Below are 13953 nucleotides of genomic sequence, written 5' to 3'. Positions count from 1 at the left end.
CCAAGAGCTCGCTTTCATCCAAAGTATCACGGATGCTCTGATTCCAAATTGCACCACTTCCGTCTCTCTTCGTAACGTTCGTCTCGATCATCTATGAAAACCCTTGGCTTCTTTAATTGCTCCCCCAAACAAAATGAGGGGAAAAAAACAAGGAACGAGAGCAACATATAATAGAGGGTCTATTCCTCCCCTTCTCCTATTTTTTTTTTTTTTTGGTTTCTGTGTGTGCAAATTGGCTCAGGACCAAGAGAGCATAATAACGGTGTAGTTTTTCCGAAAGTGGTTTCTCAAAACCAGGCGGTAAGAAAGTCAATACGGTGCATGGGATCCATTTGTTTTGATTTATCTCGCTAACCTCAATTGACAGTTAATTCATCAGAGGAGGAAAACGGGGGCCGTCTGCACAAAACACACAAATCACGGAGGATCAAGGAAACCGGGTGGAAAAACGTAACAATGATAGCACAGGTAATAAACTAAAAGGCCCATTATCCTTTGGACTCCGTCGGGCAGTTTTAGGGTTAGGGTTAGGGTTTTAAACATCATGAATTAAGAGTCGATACTTTTTAATAAACGGGAACGAAATGACGTTAAGTGAAATGAAGAGAAAATCTGCTTCATTCTGCATTCAATCCATAAATATATAAATGCAATAATTCCCATGGAGTAAACAACAAAACCACTGGACCAAATCACACCAAATTTGGCCACAAAAGACATAGTCATCCGATCTATGTCTTTCCATCAAAAAACCCTATAAAATTAGGTCCAAATTACAGAGAACCCCAAAACCAAAAATTACTAACTACACATGCGCAGAGGGTCCCCCCCCCCCCCGGAAACTTGGTGATGTTAGGCAGGTGGGCAAGGCTTCAACGGCCACCACGCGCCGACAGCGAGGCATAGATTGGCTTCCTGAGAACCATCAAAATGAACAAAACCTACAGCCAGCATTAAAAAAAACTCTACAATCTGGACAGTAAATAAAGAACAACACTCTGAAAATAAGGGTATTCCAGATAGGAAACAACCAGAGCCAGCTAACACTTCCCAACAAAGGATTCCCTCAGGGACAAAACAACCACGCTTTGAAGCTGCAAGCCCATTCAGTGCTAATCAAGGTGACTAATTATTATTATTATTTCTGTCCCGCTTTATCTATCTATAGAGTTTCATCTATGCTGACGATATTGCCACCACAGCTCAATCAGAAAGCTTTGAAATAGTTGAACCAAAGCTCTCCGAAGCTTTAGGTGCTCTTACTGGCTATTACAGGGAAAACCAGCTGATTCCTAATCTATCTAAAACACAGAACAGCCACTGCCAGACAAGATAGAGTTTCATCTATGCTGACGATCATGCCATCACTGCTCAAGCAGAGAGCTTTGAAATGGTTGAACAGAAGCTCTCTGAAGCTTTAGGTGATCTTAGTGCTTATTACTTGAATATACTGCTGGAGATCTGGGGATCTGGCACCCTTTCTTTGCTTGGATAGCCTCTGGACTAGGGTTAGTTTTATAATCCACCTTCTTATGCTTCAATTTAAGAAGGACAACCTTTACTTCCGAGAAGAGCAAAAGTCAACTGTAAAGAAAACAGAAAACGAAGAAGGAAAAGGAGAGGGCCATTCACGGGAAAACGTCAGGCCAAAATGCAGATACTTGTACTAAATAGGACAGGTTATCTTTGGCCGGGGTCCAGTTTCCCAGGAAACGGTCGGAAAGGAGCTTAGCTTTCGAGTGCACTGCAGCTGTGCTTCGGTTTTAATGAGTGGAATGGGCTTTCACAAAAACCATGTCAAGGAGGGCAGAGTTTTTGAGGGGCACTGCACGTTCCTCGGGACATTTTGGGAGGGGAGAGACTGACTACCCACGAAAGGCATGACAACAGGCCTCCTGACTGCTGCTTCTCCTCCTCCTCCCTCCCCATGAGAGGAGCCGTTCCATGTCTTCATTTTGAGGCCTGTTCTTGGGCTTATTTGGGGTGCTGATTCAGAATATTGCATTGGATAGACCACGCCAGTTCTAGATTATTAAACATGATGACTACTGGATGACATATGTTCTGTATCAGAAACTAGAGCTCATGTGGTCTATCCAATGCAATGTTCTGAATCAGCACCCCAAATAATCAAACAGAATCTAAGCTTGACCAAAAACTGATTCGTAACTCTTTTGATACTAATGTTGGAGAGTGGTCCCTGTTTACAGTGGTCCCTGGTCAGAGTGGTCCCTGGTCAATGTGGTCCCTGGTTAATGTGGTCCCTGGTCAGAGTGGTCCCTGGTCAATGTGGTCCCTGGTTAATGTGGTCCCTGGTCAGAGTGGTCCCTGGTCAGAGTGGTCCCTGGTCAATGTGGTCCCTGGTCAGAGTGGTCCCTGGTCAGAGTGGTCCTTGCTCAATGTGGTCCTTGGTCAATGTGGTCCCTGGTCAATGTGGTCCCTGGTCAGAGTGGTCCCTGGTCAATGTGGTCCCTGGTCAGAGTGGTCCCTGGTCAGAGTGGTCCTTGCTCAATGTGGTCCCTGGTCAATGTGGTCCCTGGTCAATGTGGTCCCTGGTTAGAGTGGTTCCTGTTCAGAGTGGTCCTTGGTCAATGTGGTCCCTGGTCAGAGGGGTCCCTGGTCAGAGGGGTCCCTGGTCAGAGTGGTCCCTGGTCAATGTGGTCCCTGGTCAGAGTGGTCCCTGGTCAGAGTGGTCCCTGGTCAGAGCGGTCCCTGGTCAGAGCGGTCCCTGGTCAAAAGAAGGTTGGGAACCACTGATCTACACCATAGGATGAATGCAATTCGACATCGCTTTGACTGTTATGGCTCAATGTTATGGAATGGTTTTGTAGTTTTACAAGCTCTTTAGCCTTCTCTGCCAAGGAGTGCTGGCCAAACTACAGTAGATTCCATAGTATTGCAACATGGTTGTCAAAGTGGTGTCGAACTGCATTAATTTTACACTGTAGATGCACCCTTAGATGAGAATTGGAAGACCTGCCCAAATAGTCAAGATCTCCTCGAAGAATTGGGTTGCTGTGAGTTTTGCATCCATGTTCCAGGATGTTGCATCCATGTTGGCCAGCATCCTCAGAGGTTGTGAGTTCTGTTGGAAACTAGGCAAGTGGGGTTTATATATATATATATATTACACATGTCCAAAAAATTGTTTTGAATCGTATATCGGAATTATTTTGGATTGTTCTCGCTTTTTGATACGCATTCCGAGACATTGTCTCACAGCGCAACCAGCAATGTAATTCCAACCATTGTTGGCCCATTCTCTAATTGTCTCTTAATGTTTCATTAATTTTTTCCCCCAAATTTTTTTTAAAAATATATTTTTAAAAATATATTTTTTGTTTCTGCAACCTACCTTGAATGGGAGCTTAGCACAGCCTAACATGGCTGCCGCTCCCCGGCCAATCAGAAGCTTCCACGATGGACGCAAAGGTGGGGGCTAACGTCCTCTGCGTCCACATGGAAGATTGCCATACAAGCCCAGTGTGTAGCGATTGCGCATGCGCGTCCGCCATTTTAGAAACATTTAGAATCATTACAAATTTTCGGAAATATCCGAAATTTTTGGGTGAAAAAATCAGAAATACTTTCTATATCGAAGCGCCAGCGCCCCCTACTTTAGAAACGAGAATTGAAACATTTTTTTCATCGATCGGACATGCCTAATATATATATATATCTGTGGAATGTCCTTTGCACTTTTGTCCAGTGCACTTGGCCCGTGTCTTTGTCGGTGTGTCCACTCTCCGCTGCCCAAGTTGAAGGCAGTTCCCAACTGACGGTCATTTACAGCTTACATCTCAGTAAACCCAGAAGGTGTCTGATAGAAAGGAAGAGAAAGAAGAAGGGGAAAAGAAGTGGTGGGGTGGGGGGGGGGAGACGCCAAGGGTCTTAATCCCCCTGTTCATTCATGCTCTCGGTAATGTTCTTTGAGGCCTCTGCTGAGAATCCAGCCTCGCAATGAAGGCTGATAAATTAGTCTGGAGGGAAACAAGGCAGATTCCGCTTGTAAAAGGTCATGCCAACTTTGTTCTGGGTGAGGGTTTATCTTGACTGCAGCTGCGACAGACAATGGCCCAGACCTAAATGGCAGAAATTTTAAGCTCTGCTGGCGAAATTACTCTGCTGATAAGGTAGAATGGACTTTAGTAAGATCTAAATGGGAAAAAAGGGAAGTTGGGGGAGGGAGGCGGTCGGAAAGGGCAGGTACTTTTCGAACATGATTGAACAGAGACGACACAATAAGATGTGCAATTAAACCCAAGGTTTTCTTTACCCGGGTATTATCTCAAAGGGGAGAAACATGCTGTTGACTAATCAGATAAAAAAAGAAGGGTCAGAAGACAGACAGCCTCCTCTCTCCAAATCCTCTAGCAAGATTATGGCAAGGGAGAGCCTCAGAAGCCACGGCTACGCAATGAGAGACCCCCGAGAGTCAATACGTGTTGACGGATACAGCTGAGCCAGTCAATCACAATTATAGAATCATACAGACCAGGCCTAAGGGCTGGATTACCTCAGGCCCGCCTCATTTTCCTTCTTGGCATAAGGACACCATAGCCCGCCACATCCTAATGCCAAAAAGATGGAGGAGGAAGGCATGCAGAAGCCGAGAGCAGTCTGGAGCACTCTCAGCCACTGCATGTCTCACTCTCCTCCTGGCATGAGGGTGATGCGAGTGGCCCCATTCTTATGCTGGGAGGAAAGCTTAAAGAAGCCATAAGGACACCATGGCCTGCTACATCCTAATGCCAAAAAGATGGAGGAGGAAGGCACGTAGCTGCGGAGAGCCCTCTGGAGCGCTCTCAGCCACTCTGCTTCTGGCATAAGGATGGTGCAAGTGGCCCCATCCTTATGCTGGGAGGACAGCCCAAAGATGGCACAAGGACACCGTGGTCTGCCACATCCTAACGCCAAAAAGATGGAGGAGGAAGGCACGCCGCAGCCGAGAGCACTCTGGAGTGCTCTCAGCCACTGCGTGTCTCACCCTCCTCCTGGCATAAGGACAGGGCAAGTGGCCCCATCCTTATGCTGGAAGGAAAGCTCAAAGAAGGCATAAGGACACTGCAGCCCGCCGCATCCTAATGCCAAAAAGATGGAGAAGGAAGGCACGCCACAGCCGAGAGCCCTCTGGAGCGCTCTCAGCTACTGTGTGTCTCACTCTCCTCCTGGCATAAGGACGGTGCGAGTGGCCCCATCCTTATGCTGGGAGGAAAGCTTAAAGAAGGCTATGGACACTGCAGTCCGCCACATCATAATGCCAAAAAGTTGGAGGAGGAAGGCATGCAGAAGCCGAGAGCAGTCTGGAGTGCTCTCAGCCCCTGTGTGTCTCGCCCTCCTCCTGGCATAAGGATGGTGCAAGTGGCCCCATCCTTATGCTGGGAGGACAGCCCAAAGAAGGGACAAGGACACCATGGCCTGCCACATCCTAATGCCAAAAAGATGGAGGAGGAAGGCATGCAGCAGCTGAGAGCACTCTGGAATGCTCTCAGCTACTGTATGTCTCACCTTCCTCCTGGCATAAGGATGGTGCGAGTGGCCCTATCCCTATGCTGGGAGGACAGCTCAAAGAAGGCATAAGGACACCATAGTCCGCCTTATCCTAATGCCAAAAAGATGGAAGAGGAAGAAATGCAGCAGCCGAGAGCAGTCTGGAGTGCTCTCAGCCACTGCATGTCTCACCCTCCTCCTGGCATAAGGATGGTGCGAGTGGCCCTATTCCTATGCTGGGAGGACAGCTCAAAGACACCGCAGCCCGCCATATCCTAATGCCAAAAAGATGGAGGAGGAAGGCTCTCTGGAGCGCTCTCAGCCACTGCAAGCCTCACCCTCCTCCTGGCATAAGGATGGTACGAGTGGCGCCATGCTTATGCTGGGAGGACAACCCAAAGAAGGCACGTGGTGGCTGAGAGCCCTCCAGAGCACTCTCTGCCACTGAATGTCTCACTCTCCTCCTGACATAATGCCAAGATAACAGCCTGAGGATCAAGGGAGGAGGATTGGGGCAGCCACTGCGTGTCCTGCCTTTGTGGACTCGAACGAGAGGGCCGGGCTGGAACAGGGATGGGCCCAGGAGGGAGGGACTGGGAGGGACTGGAACAGGGCCTGGGTCATCCTCAAGTTGTCCTCCTGGTGTAAGGATGGGACTGCTTGCTCCATCCTCATGCCAGGAGGAAAATTAGATATGTGTCGACTGCCCTGATCCTCCTACCCCGATCTTCAGGCTGTCCTCTCAGCATTATGCCACGAGCAGAGCGATACATCTGAGAGCGCTCTGGCATTCACAGCCATTGAGAAAGAGGGACCTGAAAAAGCTTCTCAGCTGCAGAGCTCCTTGGACTTAAGACAACCAGAGACTGTAATGTATATTTTCTAGACATGTCCAAAAAATCGTTTTGAATCGTATATCGGAATTATTTCGGATTGTTCTCGTTTTTTGATACGCATTCCAAGACATTGTCTCACAGCGCAACCAGCAATGTAATTCGAACCATTGTTGACCCATTCTCTAATTGTCTCTTAATGTTTCGTTATTCCCCCCCCCCAAAAAAAATTTTTTTAAATATATTTTTAAAAATATTTTTTAAAATTTTTTGTTTCTGCAACCTACCTTGGATGGGAGCTTAGCGCAGCGTAACATGGCTGCCGCTCCCCGGCCAATCAGAAGCTTCCACGATGGACGCAAAGGTGGGGGCTAACGTCCTCTGCGTCCACATGGAAGATTGCCACACAAGCCCAGTGTGTAGCGATTGCGCATGCGCGTCCGGCATTTTAGAAACATTTAGAATCATTACAAATTTTCAGAAATATCCGAAATTTTTGGGTGAAAAAATCGGAAATACTTTCTATATCAAAGCGCCAGCGCCCCCTACTTTAGAAACGAGAATTGAAACTTTTTTTCATCGATCGGACATGCCTAATATTTTCCTTTACTCCTTTGAAACTTCCAGCTTATTGCCTTAAAGGGATAACTTTTTGTGAACAATAAAACCAGTTTTTGAGTTATCTACAGTGTTTTGGTCCTTGGGAGTTCGAGTTTCCGTAAAGGAGGGCAAGAAGCAATCCCCTGGGGATTTCGCTAAGAGCCTCTGAAAAATCCTGCCAATCACTTGGGTAGAAGACAGAGGAAACCAACAGCACTGAATCCATGATCCAAACCTTTTCCAGTGTCTTGTTCGGCGGACGCATTCGGCCACGACACTCTTCCTAGGGTCGGTTGCCCGGCATCCCTAGGAACCGAACTACCTGGAAATAGGGATCGTTGTAAACACTGTAGAAAGGAACCACAACCAAAGCTTCTCAGTGAGAGAACATGGGAAGAGGAAGAGATGGGGATATATAGTAACAGAAGATCGTATTCATAGGAAGGATAACATTCCAGGGAAAGCTCTGGCAGGGCTTTTCTGACAAGGAGGAAAAGGCTATTTTTCATGCCTCGTGGTCACAAACGGGCTATTCTTGGTCCTCCCTCCCCGTTGTGTTTTTAATAGGGATGATAAAATACCAGTCCAGCGGCTGGTATTCGCGGATGTCTCCCGAAGACGAAAAGAAAACATTTATTTCCCATTTCTGCTTGTGAATCAGAGTGTTTCTATTTTAAGGGAAGTGCCCTCTCGCCGGAGTTGCGGATGAGTTATTACCCCTTAAGGAAATAAATAGAGAAATATCACAGTGGCATTCTCCGTCATTCTCTCGTTCTTTGCTCGCTCTCCAACGTTTTCCAAACATAGCCAACCTCGCCTCTTTGCCCATCTTGGCTTGAAAATCAGCAAAGGAGATAGAAAAATATTGGAGATGCATCACAGCTCGGTATAACTTGACCAAGGGTGTAGCCAATGTTATGGAATCCTGAGAGTTGTAGTTTGGTGAAGCACCAACACTCTTTGGCAGAGAAGACTACAGACCTTGCAAAACTACAACTCCCAGGATTCCACAGCATTCAGCGCTGGCAGTTAGTGGTGTCCAACTGCATAAGTATATGTTGGAAATAGCAACCTTCTACAAGCCTTCTATACTAGTTGTTATGTCTATAATTCAGATTGCTTACTGTACTGTGTATGGGTATTGGTATATAGTTTTCCTTAAGTCTATGTTGTGGGAGGGACTACAGACCATGTGACCAGATCTGGGACTATTCAGACCTGAGACTCCGTTTTAGAGGTCAGATGCCATTAGATTCTCAGACTATACAAACTCCATTAGACTCTGGACTGTTGAGTTTTTAAGAAAGATAGAAAAGATAGGGTTAGTTAGTGTAGCTCAGACCCAGTTATTCGCTATTAAGAAATATAGTTATTATTTTTGTAAATATACCTTTTTATTTGCCTCCTAAGCTCTAAATTCTTTTACAGCCACATCACACTTCACGCGTTGCTTGCTGTGAGCTGAATGCTCAACTATAAATATCCTGCTTTTGCATATTTTCAGATGCTCTGCTGTGCTTTGGGTAGTTTCCCCTAACAGAAAATCCCAACACTTTGAACTCTGGATCTTTGACTCCTAAGCTCTAAATTCTTTTACAGCCACATGGCACTTCACGCTCTGCCTTCTGTGAGCTGAATGCTCAACTACAAGTATCCCGCTTTTGCATATTTTTGGATGCGTTCTGTTTTTGGGTAGTTTTCCCTAACAGAAAATCCCAACACTTTGAACTCAAGATCCTAAGCTCCAAGAACCTAAGCTCTAAATTCTTTACAGCCATATCGCACTTCACGCTCTGCTTGCTGTGAGCTGAATGCTCAACTTTATCCTGCATTTGCATATTTTTGGATGCTCTGCTGTTTTTGGGTAGTTTTCCCTCCTTGAATTGTATCAACAGCAGGAAGCAAAAACAACAGCCTTTTGCTATATTGCTAAAACAATAATAGTAAACGCAAAAATATTCCTGGAAAGTGTGTGCCAATTTCTGAGAGTCTAGTTACTCTGGTAAAGTTAAAGAAAATGGGAGAAAACTCTCCACCACATGGAAAGGACCTGGAGACATTTTGCAGTAAATCCAACAAACTGAGTTGTTGTGAGTTTTCGGGGCTGTATGGCTATGTTCCAGAAGCATTCTTTCCTGATGTTTCGCCCACATCTATGGCAGGCATCCTCGGAGGAAAATGTTGAGCGGCTCTCCTCTAGAGTACAGAATCAGGTAAGAAGTCTCCTTAAAGTGTGTGCCTGCCTGCAGCTGAGCGCCACTCCTCTAGAATACAGAATCAGGTAAGAAGTCTCCTTAAAGTGTGTGCCCGCCTGCAGCTGAGCGCCACTCCTCTAGAGTACAGAATCAGGTAAGAACTCTCCTTAAAGTGTGTGCCTGCCTGCAGCTGAGCGCCACTCCTCTAAATAATCAGGTAAGAAGCCTCCTTAAAGTGTGTGCCTGCCTGCAGCTGAGCGCTACTCCTCTAGAGTACAGAATCAGGTAAGAAGCCTCTTTAAAGTGTGTGCCTGCCTGCAGCCGAGCACCACACCTCTAGAGTACAGAATCAGGTATCAAGCCTCCTTAAAGCGTGTGCCTGCCTGCAGCTGAGCGCCTCTCCTCTAGAGTACAGAATCAGGTAACAAGCTTCCTTAAAGTGCGTGCCTGCCTGCAGCTGAGTGCCACTCCTCTAGAGTACAAAATCAGATAACAAGCCTCCTTAAAGTGTGTGCCTGCCTTCAGCTGAGCGCCTCTGCTCTAGAATAAAACCGCTTCAATGCCTAAAATGATGGGAAAGGGAGCCTGGGAAGCTCGATAGAAAATGGATCTTTCAGCATGCTGGAGCGAAAACAAATATCTATCATCCCGATTTTGGGAGACTCCAAAAAATGGATCTGGGCACAAAATGGATTGAGGTTTACCACGAATACACAACCCTAGTCTTGAAAGCTTTCGGTTCTCCAAAAATGCCAATATTTGAAACTCAAAGAATACTTTCTTCTTCTCTCTGTCTGCATACATATGTCTGAAACCAGCACTAGTTATCAAACAGAAGATTAAACCACACTCCAAAATCACCATGAATCTCTCTCCCACGGTCCTTTCCAGACCTGAATTCACTACGATTGAGCAGATGAAATTCTCTTGGACATTATTGCAACTCGACAAAAAAAAAGATATGCAATGACCACAAGCTTACCTCCCACCCGAAGTTGGTGTCCTTCAGCGTCGTTCCAGGGAAAGCCACGCAAGGCCCCAGTCTCTCCCCGGCGTCGATCTTCTTTTTGGTCCAAATGCCCAGCCCGGCCCCTGGAATGGAGGACTCCCTCAGTTCAAAGTCTGTTGGGATCGGAATGTCGTCGGGGATGTAGACGGGGGCTTCGTAGGGCGAGCCTTCCTTGGGGTCGAAGTCCTCGCCCGTGGGGAACGGCGAGGGCGGACCGACGGGGATGGGGGACATGATGCTGTCCTCGGTCTCCTCTTCTGCGCTCTCGCCGGCTAGGAGGTCCACCTCAGTTTCGTACATGTTATTCACAATCTCGTTGTCACCTTTTGGGAGAAAGAAAGGCAGAAAAGTCAACAAGATTAACAAGGAGCTTTGGCCATGTCCATGGTTACGTTTGTTGGCTAAGTTCATCAGACACAGAACATCCTAATCCCCATCTCAATCATGGAATCACAGAGATGGAAGGGCTCCTCAGAGGCACAATTAAAGCACTCCTAAAGATGGCCATCCAGGCTCTCCATAGAAGGTAAAGGTAGAGGTTTCCCCTTGACATTAAGTCTAGTTGTGTCTAGAAGTCTAGAAAGTAAAGGTTTCCCATGACATTAAGTCTAGAAGGGAAAGGTTTCCCATAACAATAAGTCGGCTCGAGTACGACTCTGGGGGATGATGCTCATCTCCATTTCTAAGCCGAAGAGCCAGCATTGTTCGTAGACACCTCCTAGGACATAAGGTTAGCATGATTACATGAAGCGCTGTTACCTTCCTGCCGAAGTGGTACCTATTGATCTACTATTGATCTAATTACTATTATTATTATTATTATTATTATTATTATTATTATTATTTTATTGTATGACACAGCAAACAAGATAGATATGCTGGATTTCGTTTCACAAAATCACAAGTCGAACACTTCCCAAGTGTCTAGGACTGTGTGATGTATTTTTGGATGATGTGTGGTGTTATTATTATTATTATTATTATTAATCTGTTTTCTTGCCATTCGAATCCATTGCCCTGTGTCCTAGTCTCTAGAGCAGCAGAAAACAAGCTTGCCACTTTTCTCAATGAGATCCGGGTCAGAAATATAATTATTATTCTCATTTTGAGATGCTTTCAAAGAGGGAAAAGGTATGAAGGGACAGGAGGAAAGAATCCAAGATACCGTATACACTCGAGTATAAGCCGACCCAAATATAAGGCGAGGCACCTAATTTTACCACAAAAAACTGGGAAAACATTGACTCCAGTATAAGCTGAGGGTGGCAAATTTCAGAAATAAAAACAGATACCAATAAAATTGCATTAGCTGAGGCATCAGTAGGTTAAATATTTTTGAATATTTACATCAAGCTCAAATTTAAGATAAGACTGTCCAACTCTGATCAAATCATGATTCTCATCTTCTTCAATGTAAATGCCCTTATGTATCCTTTTAATAATAATAGAGTAAAATAATACATGTAATAATAATAATAATAATAAATACAGGAAAATAATACATGTAGCAATAAATAAAGTAAAATAATAAATATAATAAGATCAAAGTGAAATAAATGTATTAATAATAATAATAATAATAATAATAATAATAATAATAATAATAATAATAAATACAGGAAAATAATACAGGTAGCAATAAATAAAGTAAAATAATAAACATAATAAGATCAAAGTGAAATAAATGTATTAATAATAATAATAATAAATAAATAAAAATAGAGTAAAATAAATGTAATAGTAGCAACAATAATAGAGAAAAATAATAAATGTAACAATACCAATAATAATAGAGAAAAATAATAAATGTACCATATATTCTCGAGTATAAGCTGACCCAGATATAAGCCAACCAGGACCCTCACCCGAGTATAAGACAAGGGGGGCTTTTTCAGTCTTAAAAAAGGGCTGAAAAACTAGGCTTGTACTCGAGTATATACAGTATAGTAGAGTCTCACTTATCCAACATAAACGGGCTGGTAGAACCTTGGATAAGCGAATATGTTGGATAATAAGGAGGTATTAAGGAGAAGCAGAAAAAGTAGTTCAATATGCAGTAATGTTATGTTGTAATTACTGTATTTATGAATTTAGCATCAAAATATCATGATGTATTGAAAACATTGACTACAAAAATGCACTGGAAAATCCAGAACGTTGGATAAGCAAATGTTGGATAAGTGAGAATCTACTGTATATGGTTTTGATCAGAGCGTTGTGAGGCCATTGTAAAGCCCATTTGCGATATATAGAATAGGGATATGATCAGTTGATTTTAAGTTGTTGGTTTATGAGACCCACAATTTATCCCCAAACATTCCCTTGACTTGTATATGAAGTGATTAGTTATGTGCCTTGCTTCATGCACAGCTTTGCAATTTCGGTGTTTTTCCATGGAATTACTCTCAATGTAGCCACGATTTTGTCCCCAAAGCCACAATTGACTTGTAGACGAGTACATGTAGTATATGTGCCCTCACTTTATGCACAGTAGACATGTCCAAAAAATCGTTTTGAATTGTATATCGGAATTATTTCAGATTGTTCTCGCTTTTTGATACGCATTCCGAGACATTGTCTCACAGCGCAACCAGCAATGTAATTCGAACCATTGTTGGCCCATTCTCTAATTGTCTCTTAATGTTTCATTAATTCCCCCCCCATAACATTTCTTTAAATATATATTTAAAAATATTTTTTTTTTAATTGTTTCTGCAACCTACCTTGAATGGGAGCTTAGCGCAGCCTAACATGGCTGCCGCTCCCCGGCCAATCAGAAGCTTCCACGATGGACGCAAAGGTGGGGGCTAACGTCCTCTGCGTCCACATGGAAGATTGCCATACAAGCCCAGTGTGTAGCGATTGCGCATGCGCGTCCGCCATTTTAGAAACATTTAGAATCATTACAAATTTTCGGAAATATCCGAAATTTTTGGGTGAAAAAATCAGAAATACTTTCTATATCGAAGCGCCAGCACCCCCTACTTTAGAAACGAGAATTGAAACATTTTTTTCATCGATTGGACATGCCTAATGCACAGGTTGGCAAACTCTGGAGTAAATACCGCAACTCTGCACGCCGTTGTGCAGTTACAAAGCCAAAGCAATGCATCAATTGCAATCGAAAGCAACCAAAAGCAACGGATCCTTTTCCAGCCGGACTCCTTCTCTCCACTACATATTGTTCGATCAACCTCTACACAAGAAAAAAAAAAGATTTTCCCGTGATCGAATGCTATGCTACGGCGGGAAATGTTTTGTATGGAGAACGGTTTCCAAAAAAAATAAAATAAAAGGGGTGGCAAGGCTTGATAATCCGCTTCCAGAGTGCCTCGGAAACTGTTTCAAGCGTTTTCTCTGTACGAGGAACAAAACAAAACGATTGCAAAGTCATGTCGCTAAAACACTTATTTAATTTAGGGCCTTTCAGGAGCGTAATTATCAGCCTACAAGTGGGTGGTTGGTGTCTTTCTCGCACACAAAAGCAACAGTTGGATCACAACTGTTTTTGCCACATACCGACGTTCTCGCAGGGCAGAGAAAAACGCTCCCAGGAGAACACCGAAACAGTCGACACAGGAGATGGGGCGGGGCATAATAATATTAATATTAATAATAATAATAATAATAATAATAAAACTTTATTTATATACCGCCCTATCTCCCGGATGGGACTCAGGGCGGTTTACAGTCATAAAAGCAACACAAACATTACATAACAACATAATACACATTATTAAACAAAGTAAAATAAAACAACTATAACAATAAATCACACTTACATGACCAGATCAAGGGGACGGGAACCATAAACCCAATATATTAA

General features: G+C 44.0%; 1 protein-coding gene across 4 annotated transcripts in view; it reads right to left on the bottom strand.

Annotated features, from left to right (window-relative positions):
• The window catches only part of prdm16 (PR/SET domain 16), a 311758-nt gene that overhangs the window by 161906 nt on the left and 135899 nt on the right, over nucleotides 1-13953 (bottom strand). For all 4 annotated transcript variants that reach the window (XM_062965609.1, XM_062965608.1, XM_062965611.1 and 1 more), the window contains exon 2: nucleotides 10101-10450. In XM_062965609.1, the coding sequence (XP_062821679.1) occupies nucleotides 10101-10450 (350 nt within the window). The remainder of the gene's footprint in view (nucleotides 1-10100; nucleotides 10451-13953) is intronic.

Source organism: Anolis carolinensis, unplaced genomic scaffold, assembly GCF_035594765.1.
Source record: "Anolis carolinensis isolate JA03-04 unplaced genomic scaffold, rAnoCar3.1.pri scaffold_15, whole genome shotgun sequence".
In the NCBI taxonomy this organism is placed as follows: Eukaryota; Metazoa; Chordata; class Lepidosauria; order Squamata; family Dactyloidae; genus Anolis; species Anolis carolinensis.
This window is presented reverse-complemented; position numbering and strand designations above follow the sequence as displayed.